Genomic DNA, 17,831 nt, shown 5'->3' on the forward strand with positions numbered 1-17,831 from the left:
AAAAAGTTGTGTGCAAGCTGCCCACAACATGGTATAACGAATCAATCTCTCCTCCAATACTTTTACGAAGGTTTGAAGACGATGGAGATGAATATAGTAGACGCCGCTAGTGGAGGAACATTGGTCAACATAACTCCCCAACAAGCGAGAGATTTGATCTTCACGATGGTTGCAAATTCTTAGTAGTTCCGAGCCAATACTGAACCCCCTAGAAGGGTTCACCAGCTAAGTAATTCAACCTTAGAGGATAAAGTTGATAGACTTACTAATATGATGAACTCTTTTATTGCAGAAAAAACGAAGACAGCCCTATTATGCGGAATATGTGCTACACCTAATCATGCAACTGATGCATGTCTCAGTTTGTATGATGATACCATGGCCCATCTGGATGCTGTGAGAAATTTTCCTGGGCCACCACAAAGGCAATACGACCCCTACGCTAATACCTACAACCTAGAGTGGAGGGACCATCCTAACTTAAGTTATGGGGCTAATCCACGAAATAACCAGCCATACCAAAATCGGTTTCCGTAACAGCCGCAAGGTTCAGGTAATTTTCTAGAAACCATGGTCAATAAGTTAGCAGCTAATGTTCTTGAATTTCAATAACAAACTCTTAATTTCCAAAAAGAGACGAAGGATTTCCAGCAGAAAATTGAGGCGTCCATTAGAGAGTTGACCACATCGATCGAGAAATTGACCTCTCAAGGGAAGCTGCCGTCACAAACAGAACTAAACCCTAGATAAAATGCAAATGCAGTGACGTTACGAAGCGGAAAGATACTGGAACTGATTTTTGATAGGAATCTTAGCCAAAAAATCACTTAGGAAAAACCCGGGAAAGACGAACAGGTCCGACCAAAGCCTTCATTGCCTAAAATTCAACCTCTATTTCCAGAACGATTCAACCAGTGTCGAAGATGTAAAGAGGACAAGGAAATCCTCGAAACATTTAGGAATGTCGAGATCAACATTCTGCTGTTGGACACCATCAAGCAAATACCGCGGTATGCTAAATTTCTTAAAGAGCTTTGCACCAACAAGCAAAAATTAACAGGTAATGAAAGGGTGAATGTTTGTGAGAATGTATCTGCAGTGTTACAGCGGAAAATACTGGCAAAATGCAAAGATAGCGGCATGTTTGCAATACCATGCAAAATAGTCCATCTGGGAATTAAGAACGCTATGTGTGATCTAGGAGCTTCTATAAATTTAATACCGTATTCTATTTATGAATCACTTAACGCGGGTTTTTTGACAAAAACAGGTGTTTTCATTCAATTGGTGGACAGGTCTGTTGTGCATCCAGAAGAAGTCCTTGAGGATGTTCTGGTAAAAGTTAATGAGCTTATTTTCCCTGCAGATTTTTATGTGATCAAAATGGAGGAGGATAACACTCCTGCATCTTCAGATCTCCTACTGGGTCGACCGTTCCTTAGTACAGCTAGTACTAAAATCGACGTTCGAAGTGGAACTCTCGCGATGGAGTTTGATGGGGAGATTGTAAAGTTTAATGTCTACGACGCCATTAGCCATCCAAGAAAAATCTTGAGCGTAAATCATATCAACATAATTGACTCTTTACTGGAAGAGAATTTTGAGTCAATTTATGAAGATAATTCTGAACTTGGTGAATTTGAATTTGTTAATGAGTTATTATCTTCAAATACTAAACTGTTACTTTTTGTTATAAAGGCACCAGAGTTAGAAAAAATTGGCAATGATGCCTACGAGAATGCTCGCATTTATAAAGACAAGACAAAGTTGTTTCACGATAAGAGAATAGCTCAGAAGCATTTTTCGGTAGGACAAAAAGTTTTACTTTATAACTCCGTGTTAAAGTTATTCCCAGGTAAGCTTCGATCACGATGGCAAGGACCTTTTATTCTTACTGAAGTGTTCACACATGGAGCGATTGAAATAGAGAGTGAAGAATCTGGAAAGCGGTTCGTAGTCAATGGCCAGTGGTTGAAGCTGTTTTATGAGAATTTTCAAGTCTACATGGTTGAGAAAATCCATTTGGAACCACCATAAAACCAATAACGGCATCGAGCTAACGACGTTAAACAAGCGCTTGTTGGGAGGCAACCCAATTTTTATTATTATTTTTTCTTTACTTTATTTTATTTTATTATTTATTACTTATTTGGATATTAATAAATTTCTCTTCTTTTGCTTAGATAAAACAGAACGAAAATGTGAAGAAAACTGTTGAGCAACGCTTAGAGCACATTGAGGCCCAACTTGAAACCTTTGGCCGACAACTGACCGAGCTCATTGCCATCATATGCGATCGACAATAACAACACGGGGAGTTTTTCTAAACTTTTCTACCTATTTATTTCTTTTTGTCCACATTGAGGACAATGTGCTTTCAGTAAGGGGAGGTACTCTTCGTTATTACTGTAATTTTCTGCTGTGATTTTTTTACTTGAGGCTCCATTTTGTCTATATTTATTTAGAATCTTCTGCCTCTTTTCATGCCCAAGATTTTTACCAAGAATTGTCTACTGTTTGACCTACAAACATGATTCTTGTTTTCTGAGGAAATTACGGATTTTTCCATAATTGATGTCATCTCCACTGTTTTATTCTTATTAGGCTAAAAATAATTGTGATTCATAGAGTTAACTTTATCTTTCTTTTCGTAAAATTGATCAAGTTTAATACAAAGTGGACACTTAATATGTTTGCATGCTAAAATATGTTCATGACTATTAAGGTAATTACTGAAACTTATTTTTGACACTTGATTTTTTTCTCTAAAGTTCTCATAAAAAAAGGTATTATTAAAATGTTGTTTAATGTTTCCGTGGTTATGAGTGCGGCTTAAAAACGTGACTGACTGAGTAACCGGGGTAGGGTGCTTGGGTTGTCATCCTATTTCGCGTCAAAAGGTTGTGTGACGTGTTAGGTAAAACTTTGCTAATCGGAATTAATTTTTTAAGAACATGTTGGGCTGAGTAACCGGGGTACGGTGCTTGGCTGTCATCTCTCTTCGCGTCAAAATGTTTGATGTGTTCTTAAGAAAAATTATAATAAATTAGGAGTCTACTAGGCTAAGTAACAGGGGTGGGGTGCTTGGCTGTCATCTCTCTTCGCGTCAAAAGGTTCAGTATATTCCTAAAGCATAAAAAATATAAATAATGAATAAATAAAAATCAAAATAAAAAAGAAAGAAAGAAAATATAATTTGGGGACTAAAGGGGGAAACAAATAGGGTGTCTTGGTAGGTTTGGTAATTTACCTAATTTTCATTAAATAATTCAAGTCGATTCTAATTTTTGTGTGTATTAATTGGAAAACTTTTTTCTATTTTACTTAAAGCAAGCTTAGGGTTCTCTTTATTTTTCATATGCATTTTTGATTAATTTTTATAAAACTTTGGAGTTGTATTTCTTTTATGGCAGAATCTAACTTTCACAGTAGATAGGAACCATACTTGAGGGCAAGCATGGGCTAATTAGGGGGAATGGAAGGAAAATGATCCAAGTTACATTCCTGGAAGAAAACTTTATAATAAAGGCAATGTGTTCCCATTCTACCCCAATTTCAAATTAATTCATGCACTTCAATCAAAGATATCTCAAACAATTCAAGTATTCAGAAAAATTTGGACACTTGGGTTTTGTAACCCAGTCTGTACATCAACAACTTAGGTCTGATTGTTCGATAACCTAGGCTCAGATACAACCAAATGTAAAATCCTAAATCTGACCCAGTCACTGAGCTCGAGGAACAGGATGCTACACCACCGTCACAATATCACACACTGCATAACACCTCATTAGCATATAGATGATAACACTCTAGAATAACGTATTTTTATGTATTAATTATGTATTTATTCTGAGTATGATTTTTCTAATTTGAGCTATTTATGATCTTTTATCTCATAGGGACTAAATTTGTGGCAAAAGCAAAATTAAGGGACAAAAGCGTGAATTTAGAGATAAAATGGGCCAATGTGCGACACAAGGAAAAGTTGGTGCCAAAAGTGCAAGCATGGATGACACAAGGGTTGAAATGCAAAAAGAAGATATTTTATTATATTAAACTCTATTATATTAGGATAATTAATATTGAGATAATTATTAAGGATTATTTTTAGGATTTTATTTTATTTATCTTTATTTATCTTCAATTAAATGTATTTATCTTTTAGGAATTTAAGTAGGATTAGACTATCTCCCCTAGCACTATAAATAGGGGGTGAAGTGACTCAAAAGAGATCACTCTTTTTTTGCAAACACTCTCTCCCCAAAATTCTAGGCTTTTGTTCTTCTCATATTTCCTTTCAATAAAATCTCTATTGTTATTTTATTTATTTTCTTTTCTACCACAACCATGAGCCACTAAACCCATCTAGCTGAAGGTTGTCGAAAATCCCCGAAAGGGTTCATGAGGCTTAGAATCCGTACTTAGCCTTCTCAACGAGTATTCATCGTTTCTCACTTTCTGTAGTGACGCCTTCCGTCCATGTCCCTTAAGAAGTAAGATTTTCAACGTATGCAAAGGCGGCCGCTTTGTATGTTTTGGGAAGGTTGCACAGTCTGTTCGTTAACTTACTACGCCAGAGGTTGGCGAGCCTAAGAGACAAAATGGAGTGGGATTCGCCATTGAGAAGCATTGATCTAGCATAAGACGATCCCACAAAAGCGATTGTTGGCTAGAGTCAGGTTCCACCAAATTGCAAGTCTAAATTCTTGGAGCTGGTGGTCGTAGGCGTCCTCTTCCACTATAACTGGCTTATTCAGTTTGGTAAGGATCATCTAAAAGCCGAGGATTGAACCCAAGGCGGAACAAGACAACTGAAGGCTGGAATCTCCCATAAGAATTTCTTTTCTCTTAACTCTATTTTTAATTTCTCTAATTTTTGATTCAATATTCTTAATTCTATTTTTATTTTATTTTTTGTTTTCAGATCCAAACATTTAATTTTATTTTTTTTTAGGAACGCAAGTTTTCTTGGGCAAGATTCTGCTTGGGATTTCACGGAACAAGATATTGTGCAGTCCAGTCCTTGAGGATTTGACCCTACTTCCCTTTTACTATTCTTTTTCATTATTTATTAGGGATAGGATATTTTTGGTGCTTTCAACGACTGCATCAATAGACATCATCAAAATTTGAACATTCATAGAGATTCCATGTCAAGAATACCCTAGGAAACATTAAATTATGCTAAACATAAGTTATACAAACATGTGATAGGATATAAGCATGCTTTTAAACCATTAAAAAAATTCTAACATCCCAAAATTTGAGTGTTTATTTCTAAGTCGTATCGATTAATGTGTCTGCTTCTGTGATTGCATGTTATAATTGCTCACTTGATATCGGAGGTTCGAGTCGCTTAAATTTTGGAATTTTGTTAAGTTTTTTACTTGGACCTTTAGATTAGGATTCCTTGTTTAAGTTTAATTATGTGCATCTTGTGTTAAGAATGAGTTTGCTAGTTTACTAGTCAAGTATTTGTCTACTTTCTGGTTTTGGGCTTGAGTTACTGCGTTTGCAACAAGGATTTTTATTTTTGGCATTTTTAGTAAAAACTAATTTGAAAGTTAAATGTCCTTCCTTCTTTTGGTTGACATTCTTCATCATTTTTCCTCAATTTTTCTTTCTTTCTTTTTTTTCCGTTCACATTTTCTTAATTTTTTTCTTTTGTTGTCTGTTCTTCTGTATAAATTGCTTCATTAGATAGCGTCATTGCTTGTTCCAGTGTGTTTCAAGGTATGTTGCGTTGAATGTTTCTTAAAGTGTCTTGTTATGCGATTTGGGGTCCTTCAAAAGCCTTAAGGTCTGATAATTTGTTATGTGTTGTTTCGACACATTAAGGGAGGATTTAGGAGACACCTAATGCTTATGGTTCACTTAGGAATTGAACGAGCACCGAGAATCCGTGATAAGTAATATTTCACCTGTTTCATGTTATAAGTCGAAAGTTTCGACGAAGTTGATTGTTGTTGCTTGAGTATGTTGCGAAAGTGTTGTTGAATTGAATGTTTGAAACTTGTTTTAGGCTTGGAATTCGTAATTGGGTGCCTCCACAGCGTTGGGTAACAGGTGGGCATTGAAACCCTTACATTTACTTTGTTTTTCTTCTTTAGAAATAGGGCTATCAACGGCACATGGGCATGTTTGCAGGCCGTGTGTGTCATACAACCAAGTGAGAGTCGTGTGGTAAACTATGTAACTCCCTGAGTTTGAATTTGAGTTCACACAGGTAAGGCACATAGGCGTGTGCCAGACTGCGTATGGGAAGCAAGGTGTAGGGGCCACACGGGTAAAACACATAGGTGTGTGTCCAGGCCATATAACTCCCTGAGTTAGGATTTGGAGTCACAAGGGTAAGACACACGGGCGTATGTTAGGCCGTGTGTAGCCACAAGGGCATGTGAGCCTGGACTATGAAATTTTGTTAGCATCAAAACTGACTGGAGAGGCAGAAGTAAGCCATCCTTAGGATGTTTATAAATTGAACTGAATGATGTAGGCTAGTTATCATGATTACTAGCGGATTTTGGATTTTGGTACGAGTTAGATACTAATGATATCGACATCTTGTTATATTAGAAATGTGTGAACATATCTGTAACTATATTACATACATATATACATGTCTGTTATCTGTCTACATTGACATAGGGTGGAAGTTGTGATTTGGGGGGAGTATTCTGTAGTGAACTGGTGGTGAAACCACTTATGGTATTATCTGATCTAGCAATGAGATTGTAAACACTACAACATGTCATACCCACACTATGAGGTGTGTGGGGTGGTGTGTAGCGGATGGAATAGGGAAGTGCATCTGTACTAATCTGCTACTGTATGACATATGCATCTGACCGTATTTGTGTTACACATGCATATGTACTAATCTGCTATGTATTGGGATTGTTTTGTATTTGAATTTGTTTAAGGTTGTTAATCTGATTGAAAAGACTAAATTGAGATCTGGATAATTTAATAATATTCGAGTTTTGTTTTATACGTAGACTAGTCTGTTATGTTAAACCCTACGATGCAACTAATTAACTACTTGAATGAATTTCAGGGAACTCACAAGAATAGGCAGTCGGCAGACGTGGGACTCGGTCATCTATCAGACTTACTAATATATATGTGTGTGAACCTATGATTTAATTCCGTATTTTAAATTTCTAGGATTTGATTATGTTTTGGATAATGGATGTTTTCACAACTTAAAAATGATGAAAGGCTTACTTTAACTATGATTGTTTTCTAGTAGGATAATGTAACGTTCTAGACTTGGTCTTCCCGTCTAGGCCGGGTTTAGGTGTTACAAAAATTACCAAAAGGTCATGTAGGTACCGATACTAATTTAATGATATCGATAATTCTCAAAGATGGTATCGAAATTGACTAGAAAATCGGTACCAAATCAACATTCTATTATCCTGCAAAAATTAAAGCCCATGAATTATCGATACAAATAAAAAACGTATCGATATTTTTACCCTGAGTATCGATACTTATAAACTCTAATTTATATAGATTTTTTATAGTTATTTTTGACACCTTTTTACTTAAAAAATAATGTTAATCCTAAATATTTGATAGTCAATTGGGTGAATTTTGTTCATATTATGATAATGGGCATGATTTAATAAAACATGAAATTTTATGGTTTTTTGTATTAATTTTGGGCATAATTTAATTAATTCATACTACATATTAATTTCTTCTATTTTTGTTGCAGTGTGAACATGATGTTGATCATGCATGAAACTCATTTTAATTCTTGTATGGACATGAGACTATTTCTACCCTAATTGGACGTCAAAAGGATGCAATTTGGGTCATGAAGATGTCACCTTGATCCACTTAAAAATGGCTTACATGATGGACAAGTCTAACAACTAATTGGGGCATAAAATTGTCCAAACAAGGGGGAGAGAAGCCTAATTTAGTAAGGGCATATGAGCAGCCCAAAATCAGCTTTTGGGAGATTTAATTAGAGGTCCTTACACTTAGAAATGAATTAAAAATTAGCATACCACTTTTCCCCTTGAAATGTCTACCACCTTGCTAGATTCAAGCATGATTTCATGCATGAATCAAGCAACTAAATAACCCCCTATCTCCACAATTTATGGCCGACCATGGGAAAGAGAAACCTAAGGGATTTTAAGCTATTTTTAGTAACCCTCTTAGTAATTCATCTTACATCTTATTCTATCATCCCTCACTCAACATTCATTCTTCATTCTTTCCTCTCATTACATTTTATTCTTCCTTTTCACGCATAGCCATCCTCATTTTCCCTTTCCCTTAACTAGTAATTCCTTAAGAAAAAACACTTTCTTGGTCGGCCACCTTGAGGAGCACTTTGTGAAGGAGCAAACATGAGGATTGAAGGAAGCCTCTATGATTGATTCCCAGAGAACTATCAAATCAATTAGAGTTTATTCTTCCTTATCTTTGTTTTATTTTGATATTAATCATGTTCATAATTTGTTTTGTTGTTTTCCATCAACAATGGTAGCTTAATTTTGTTTAGCTAGAATGATTACATTAATTTGATGAAGCTCATTTGATTTATGTTAATAATGTTCTATCCTTTCAATTCAAATCATGTATGTATTTCATTCATTAAAATGTGATTGAATGCATTAGAATTAGTTGAGCGATCCTAGGCAGATGACGATTAACGGACGGAATAATTGAAAGGTGCATGCTTAATTTAGATCCTAGCCCAATTAAATTAGAGGTTTGTAATAACTCGAGAGAGCTCTATTACCTTGCATAGCTTTTAGATTTGTGTGATTAAATTGTTTCAAACCAAATCCGTCCTTGTTACTTTACATGAATTCTTAGAAACCCTTAGTTAAATATGATCAAGGTAGTATACATGCTTTTCTAAGTAAAAGATTCCGAAAGGACTTAATATTGGTTTCAAAAAAGTTCATGAAAGATCGAGTAGCCATGGAATATTTTTCAGAACATTATGAGCATGATAAAAATGAATTAAGTCAATTGATGTGATTATTCTAGCCTATTCATGTTATTTTTGTTGAAATCTTGTGAATTCTGCTACTAAATCCATTTCATTCATTTTATTGTATACATTGGATTTAGGTTAATTTTCATTAGGGATCACTTTGCATCTATTTAATTTAATCATCAATCACCACAAGAATATTGTGTTTCTCTTACCAAATTGTTAATATTAATTTTGCAAAATATTGATTAACATATACAGTCCCTGTGGAGACGATAACTCTTTTACTTACTTATTACTTAATAACGGCTGTTTACACTTGCATAAACCCCATGTTACAATACTCGGGAATGGTACCGATACCAAATTGAGCTACTAACTTCCTGCACATCCAAAATATCATGGATATATCGATACTATTACCCGATTATCGATACCTCTACATCAAACATCAAAAATTTCACCGAAACAGGGCATTTAACACAACCATACATATTCCAAAACATCAAGAAATTATAACTTCTAAATTTTAACATCAAAAGTATTAGAATTTGTAGTTCCATGCAACATCAATAATTTAAGCTAAAAAACCTAATAAACTATTAGCAAACATCCATAATTTTTACAAACAATAATACCAACCAAACATCTGAAACATCATGGAAATAAACAACAAAAAATTATACCACATTGCCTTATTCCCATAGTGTAAAATAATAGCTATAAATCACCTACTCAAATGCTAACTCTACTTGGATCACTCCCTTGGAAATTTTTCGCACTGCTTACACCACAACCCTAACAGTCTGCAAAGGTTTAAAAAGGAGCAAGTGCGTTTAAACAAGCTTAGTGAATGATTAGAATATCCACCAAATAGACATGAATTCATACATTAATCGAAAACGATTAAAGCTCAAGTACATACGCACTATGTTAAGGGAACATATTAACATATTCAAATATTACCAAACAACACATTTAGCTTATTTTCCACATGTTCATGCATACATCATATATCATAATATCACATTTTATGAAATCATATTTAATGATAGTTTGACACTTGAGGCTATGAAACATAAAAGTGGGCTCTATCACCACTCATCGGAGACACGGATTTCCAACACACCAAATGACTCGTAGAGTTGAACATATCTCAAAAGCATAGCATATAGCTAGCACTCTCCAACACACCAAACATGCCTTAGTGAATGGAGCGTAGCTCATATTTCCTTATCTCTCCAAAACTATCCTGGGTCTCAATGCCCCCAAAACACAACATATTGGTGAGTACTCATAATCCTATAGCATGCCAACTCTATCCAACGGTCTCATAAAGTCACAAGGCCAAAGTATCCACAATAAACCATATAATTACTTACCATTTTCTGCACATTTTCTCTGTATATTCACATTATAAGCACAACATAATCACTGTCATTCGACATGTACAACATGCTTGCAATTAACACTTTCACAACAACCATTACAAGCTTATTTCACATATCAGAGTATCACATCTTAATTCACAATACCACAATACATAATCACATGTTTCACAAATTAAATAAGGGTATGAGAAAGCTTACACTCAGAACTTATGGTAGGGGTCTAGGCTAATCCTAAGTTCCTAATTAACATTATGACACGCATCTACAAGTAGCAATTCCAAAAACCCGCCGATCGCCTTTTCACCTTGTTGCCGAAAGCTTAAACTAGTTTTTTCTTGCTTTTCACTTTACTCGTAAAAGGTCCTAACGATTTCGAAACTTCACCAAAGTAAATCACATAATACACACAATTATCATTCAGCAAAAGACTCACCAAAATCAACTAAAAGCACAAACCTAAGCCAAATCCTCATGAAACTAAAATTTCGACAAGCTTAGTCGAAACATAAAAATCTCAACACTTACTCGTTCCTATTGCATAAATCTAATTCTAATTGAATAATTAAACATCCAAAAATAATTCCTAACCTTCAAACTACTCAAAACTATACAGATTCATGGTTCCAAAATTTCAACATATTATGACAATTTTCACGAAAATTCAATAAAACGTTAGAATTCTTTAATGAAATTTTAAGAAATATTTAGAAACCTTCGATAACATCAAAACAAGTTGAAAAATACTTTGAAACATCGATTTATACAAAATTCGAATTTCATCAGTAACAACCCAAATTTTGACATTTATTCTAAACATTCGATTCAATAGATAAAAACTCTATTTAAAAGACTAGATAACATAAAAAAAAAACTAATAGGAAAACGAATTATTACCTTCAATGGGAGAAAATGAACGTTTGGTTGAAAATCTGAAAAATCCACAAGTTTGAGCAATGGTGAAATTAATGTTGTTTTTTTATGGTTTTTGTGGAATTCTAAAGAGGTTTAATGCTAAAATGATTGTAGAAATAAAAGAATTGGAGTTTGAGAATTAAAATTGGATGAATAAGACTTGGGTAAGCAAGGGACGACTAAACACACATAAAGGGAAGTGGTTTCATGAGTTCCCGTAGGTGGGGGGAAAATATTAGGTTGATTTAAATTTTTGGGTTATTTACCCTTTTAGTACTCCTAGTTTTAATTCTCTTTTCAAAACAGTCCTTATTTCAAAATTAAAGATCTTTTGAACATTATTTTAAAAAATTGATTTGATTTTCTAAAAGTCGTATACGAAGTCATTTCCGGTTTACCATGCTACAAAATTTCCGAGCACACTAGAGCTAAAATTCCTAAATTACCCTCAAAACTATTAGGCCTAATTTTGAGGTGTGACAAACCTTAATAAACCATAAACCAGGATTTGTCATGTCGAATCATCAAAAATAAATCAAGAACAAGATTAAATGTGGAAGCGTACCTGAATCCATCGATTTCTTGAAATCTTCGAATCTTATGGTTTTGATCTTTCAAATTAGCACACAAGTAATTTAGAGAAGGTGACTCTCTTTTTTAAAGATGGGATATTAGAAAAGTTACGTATGTGTAATTTGGGAACCATAACCTAATATATATAACTTTTGTACATTAGCCTTAATTTCTAATCAGCCCATCATTAATTAGAAATTAGTTACTAGAATATCTACACATATTTGGCTCATATTTTATTTAATAATTAAAACTTAATAAACTTTAACCAAATTAGATTACTTTTTAATTTGGATTAATCTTTTATAATAATAAATAATAACATATAATTATGCTTACTATATATGTTATGTCCATATTTTTTTCAACAAGAGACTCTATTTATGCGCAACTTCAAACCAAAATTACCCAAATAGAATGGAGAGCATTCACAAGGGAAAAATGCTGAAGCCCACACTACTGTGCTTAAAAAGGATAATGCTAGTGAGATGGTACTGATTCTATTACGAGGAATCAATGGGAGACTCTAGTCTACTGGCTACTGCAAGGAGTTAATATTAATGGTTTCAATTTCAACTATTTTGGGCTTGGCATTGCAAATGTTCATAATGCTTTTTAGGAATCTGGTTGGTGTACCTTATTTTTGAATTATGACTACTTTGTGCTAAAACATACAAAACATGGAAAAGAGTCACTCATTCTTTACTTGGTGTATGCTTTTTGCACTTTTATGCGTGATATCTACAAACGAGCAACCATAACATGGTGGCCATGATAATTGGTGAGCTTAAAGCTAGGCGAAGTCAAAAAAATTGTTTAAGGGTTGAGATAAGATTATAAAATTTGGGGCTCAAAGTTAAAATACTTATATTAAATTATTAATTTTTCAAAAGGATTAAAATTATGATTTTTTCCATTTAATCAAAGGTTAAAAAGGACTAAATTGAATCTTTTAATTTTGAGGAGAGGCTGTAAATGGAATTATCCCATTGAAGAAGCCAGCTGCCTCTTTCGCCAACTTAAGCATCCATAATTTCTAAAGGTTTTTTAAGCAGTTGCCAAAAGAGCCTTGCTTTACAATATTTAAGTGAAATGATGATTTTAACTTATTAATATTATTATGACATATTTGGAAGTAGAGGTGTTCATGAGTTGAGTTGAGTTGAGTTGAGTTAAGTTGAGTCGAGTCAGGTTCAAGTCTAACCCGATCCAAAATATGAGCTTAAAATTTTGTCTAAGCCAGCTCATATATGCAAAAGATTAACCCAAGTTTATTGTAGGTCCGCCCATATTATTTTAATTTAATATTTAATAATTTTATATATTTTTCTATTTATTGGAAATTTTTATATAGTCAATCTTAATATTATTTCAATGTTACATAAGAGTAGTATTATATATTTAGTATAGATTTATTTTTTTTAATGTGTTATAAATTACATAATATATAAAAATAGCATAATATAAAATATTATAAACTTAAAAACGGGATGAACAGGGCTAGGCTCGAGTCTTTATTGTTCAAACTCAAGTCTAGCCCATATTTTAAACAGGTCTAATTTTGTTGTTCAAGTCTATTTTTCGAGCCTAATATCTTTACTTAAACCTTCTCCAATTTCAGACAGACTCTCAAGACTAAACAGATAGTTAAATCTATAAACAGTTGTATTTGGAAGTTTCGTGGCTTGATTTGCTGCCAGCAATATGAAATTACTTGAAATTTTTGTCAAAGCTTCCCTATTTTAGATATCTACTATTTAAAAAAAATTGTGATTGTTTAATTCAAACCAGGAACAATTCATTTTTTTTTTATATAATCTGTTCTAAAAACTTCTCTAAACAATCTGCAGACAATATGACAATTATTGTAGCAGCTTGGCAATATGACAATATGGCTACTAATGTGGAGCAAACCTCTTCCTCAGCTTGGCAATCTCCTTGGAGTTCAATCCAAAGGCCTTCTCCAGAAGCTTTTCTTCGATCCCGGAACCGAAAACGGCATTCGGAATTCTGACCAAACCTGGATTTTGGCTGTCGAAACTTCCCAAGATTGTTGCAGGCATATCTCCAACATTCATTTGAAAGTGCAATAGCCCCTTTGGAAACACCATGACTTCACCCTTCTCAATCACTTTAGCGAAGATTCGGTTTTCGGTATCGACGAATCCTGAGTAGATTTTCCCTTCAAGAACAAATGCTATTTCGGTTGCTCTCGGATGGAAATGCGGCATGTTGATGCCGCCGACTTCGAAATCAGCTCGAACGAACGACATGCCTAGTATATTCAATCCCGGAAAGATGTTGACATTCACTGACGTAGCTGCTAAACCTGTTTCACTGAATTTCCCCGGAAACTTTATGCCGGAAAACACGAAATCTTCGACCGTGGCAGCCGACGAATTCTTGCATGCTGCAATCCCTGTGCTGGGGATACAAAAGTCTTGGACAGGATCAGGGTCAGATCCCAAGCTTGTAATGGCATAATAGAGGAATAACACCAGCAAAAGTGGTAGCTTTGGACACATTGCTGTCAACTTGAAAATGCTGCTCTCCAATCTTTACATATATGAATAATTAATGAAGAACAAGTCTGACTCCAAGGCATGTGAAACCCACAGTGGGAAGACATTAATATTTCTAAAATTATACCTGTTGCCATATATATAGCCAGTGGCGAAGGCAGTTGATAAAGCTTTAAAAAAATGACAGCTTCTTCTGCAATTTCTGGTAAACTTATTTTGAGTATATAGTGGAATATTAGGTAGAGCAAAGATTAGCTGTATTTTATGTTTTGATTATTGAAATAAGCGTATATTTTAAGATAATCGAATCACTACACAAATCTTAAAGTTGACTCTAGATTCCAAATGAAGATAAGCATAAAGCAATCCATGTGCTTTTATTTCTTTATATACTAGTAAGAATCATGTGCTTCGCATCACGCATTCTAAATATTTGTAAGATGTAAACGGTAAATATTTAGAGAAGTATATAATATATATTATATAATTATTTCCGAATAAAATTATTATTAAATTATTATGTTAATTATTAGGTAAACTACATAAATGGTCACCAAACTTTTATAAGTTTCTATTTTAGGCATTCAAAAAAGTTTATAATTTAAGCACTCATGTTATATAGTTTAATCACTTTAGTCACCCTGTAGCATTAATTTTAAAATTTTGGTTTTCCATATAATTTAAGTAAAATAAAAATTATCATTTTAATCCCCATCTTTTAATATAAATTAGGATTAACCCTAATAATTGGGGACATGAAGCCCCTTTTTTCTAGTCTAAGAGTAACCCATAAGTTAAGAGAAGAAATTGGGAAGGGAAACGAAGGAAAGCAAGAAGGAAATGGAAGATCAATGTGGTTCTTCAATTACAATCATTTTGTTACCCATTGTTAGCAAATCAAAGCGGAAAGCATTGATTCCCTCTCTTCCCAAAGCAATGGCAAGAGTCACCATGGCTATTCATTCCTACAAATGAAAAAAAACCCATAGTTGTTTTGTGGATTGAGGTGTGCATCAGCTACCTATTTTGTTGTTTTCTTAACATTACCTATTTAATTTCTTTATTAAAAAATCATCTCCTTTAAGCTTCATTACTAATTTCCCTTAGCAAACGAAAGAAACACACACAGAAAAAGCATGTTGGTTTGGCAACCTCTAAAACAGAGTTAGCAAACCGAAGATTAATAGAGAAATATGACATCTTAATTTGTTGATTTGTACAAACACATTAAATTAACAATAACTTGAATGGAATACCAAATCTTAAAAATCCAAGGCAACGACATATCATGGCTTAAGCTCTTTCTCCTCTAATCCTTCTAGCAAGTTGAATATCTTTCGGCATAATCGTAACCAGTTTTTGGCATGAATAGCAGAGAGATTAGTATCCTTGAAAAGCCCCACTAGATACGCCTCTGCTGCTTCCTGGAGGGCAGCCACGGCGTTGCTTTGGAATCTCAAATCGGCCTTGAAATCCTTAGCGATTTCCCTCACTAACCTCTTAAATGGAAGCTTTTGGATCAGCAGCTCCGTGCTCTTCCGATACTTTCTGATTTCATAAACCAGAGAAATGGAGCTCAGCAGTGCAAATGTCCCGAATTTTATGGTTAAACCTCATTTATATTAAAAGATTAGGGACTAAACTGGTAATTTTTTCAGGCTTAAGCATGCAAAAAGTCCTCAAAATTTTTCAAAAAAATCAATCAAGCCCCTATTTTTTTTGCACTCGTTTGGATACTTAAACTTTTAAAATGTATCAAAAAAGCCCTTAAACATTTAAAAAAAAGCAATTAAGTCCATGCATTTATTAAAAATTAGAAAAGAATTATAAAAATTAAAATCAATAAATGCTATAAATATTATTAAATTTAATAAAATTAAAATATTAAAAATTATAAAAAATATAAAATTGTAAAATAAAATATAAAAATTTTAATATTTTATCAAAATCTTAAAAACTATAAAATCTATAGAAATATAAAAAAGTTATAAAATTTTATAAAGTCATAAGAAAATTATACAAAATGTAAAGAAATATAAATTTCATAAAAAATTATAAAATTATAGTACCAAAAGAAGCATTTTATAATTTTTCTGTAAATTTTATTGATTTTTACTTTTTATCATTTTTCGACACGTGCTACGCTGTGTTGCAACACGTAATGACTTTAATTGAAAAAAGCTAGGGGTCGTTAATATTTTTATGATTTTTATAAAATTTTACAATTTTTTATTTTTTAAGATTTTATAAAAAAATCTAATTTTTTATAAATTTTATTAAAATTTAATAATTTTTCTAAAGTTTATTATTTATTATAATTTTATTTCTAATTTTTAATAAGAGTAGGGGCTTAATTGCTTTTTTGAAAAATTTTGAGGGTCTTTTTGATACATTTTGAAAGTTTAAGTACCCAATTGAGTTAAAAAAAAAGAAAAGAAAGGGCTTAATTGCTTTTTTCGAATAAGTTTGAGGGCCTTTTTGATGCATTTTAAAAATTCAAGTGCTCAATTGAGTGCAAAAAAAAAAAGAGTTTGAGAGCTTTTTACACCCTTAAGCCTTTTTTTTTTTTTAGTTTACTTAAATTATATGAAAAAATAAAATTTTAGATATAACTCCACCTTAGATTTCCTTCACAATTTTAATAGGAGTGAACAAAATTATTCAACTATATAACATGGATACATAAATTGTAAATTTTTAAAAATAGGGTGACCATCTGTAGTTTACCCTAATTGTTATAAGGATAACATATTCACCCATACTTAGATTGAGTTGGTATGATAAGTTAACCGAATACCAACTTAGTTGAAAAATAAAAATACCTCACTTTACTTAACTAAATTGACCTATTATATAGAAAATCTTAAAAAAATTATACACATAATAGAATTTGAACACATGCCTTTTAGTTTTCTATATTTATAATTTTCTTTTCAACTAAAGCCTTATTTGTTATTTATATAATTTTTTATAAATATATTTGTCTATACTTATTACAAAGTCCCCGAAAGAGTTTGTGTCATAAGTTCATTGAATACCAACTCGGTTGAAAAAATAAAAATACCTTCACATTACAAACTAAATTATCATTTTATATAGAAAACACGCAGATAATAGAATATGAATCCATACCAAGTTTTCTACATTTATATGTTATCATTTAATGAAAGCCTTATTTATTATTTATAGCAATTTTTATAAATATATTTGTCTACACTTAATATAAAATTATTGATTGAGTTGATGTTATAGATTAATGGAGTATCGGCTCAATTGGAAGAAAAGTTAAAATACCTTTACTTTATAATAAAATTGTACTATTTTAGAGTATTATTATTATTTTATATATCTTATATAGAAAATATAAAATTATACATATAATAATATTTCAACTCATACTTTTTAGTATTCTACGTTTGTACTTTACACATATAAAATCATTTATACTTTATAAAGGATTTTAGG

The 17,831-nt window shown here is 32.7% G+C and overlaps 1 protein-coding gene across 1 annotated transcript; it reads right to left on the reverse strand.

Annotated features, from left to right (window-relative positions):
* Window positions 1-13,600: 13,600 nt before the first annotated feature.
* On the reverse strand, window positions 13,601-14,500 carry LOC105778683 (germin-like protein subfamily 3 member 2). The gene has a single exon (XM_012602430.2). It carries the CDS (start codon window positions 14,367-14,369, stop codon window positions 13,743-13,745), a length of 627 nt encoding a protein of 208 aa, XP_012457884.2. The 5' UTR covers window positions 14,370-14,500; the 3' UTR covers window positions 13,601-13,742.
* Between the last annotated feature and the right edge of the window lie 3,331 nt (window positions 14,501-17,831).

The sequence above is a fragment of the Gossypium raimondii genome, chromosome 10 (genome assembly GCF_025698545.1).
Source record: "Gossypium raimondii isolate GPD5lz chromosome 10, ASM2569854v1, whole genome shotgun sequence".
Taxonomy (NCBI): domain Eukaryota; kingdom Viridiplantae; phylum Streptophyta; class Magnoliopsida; order Malvales; family Malvaceae; genus Gossypium; species Gossypium raimondii.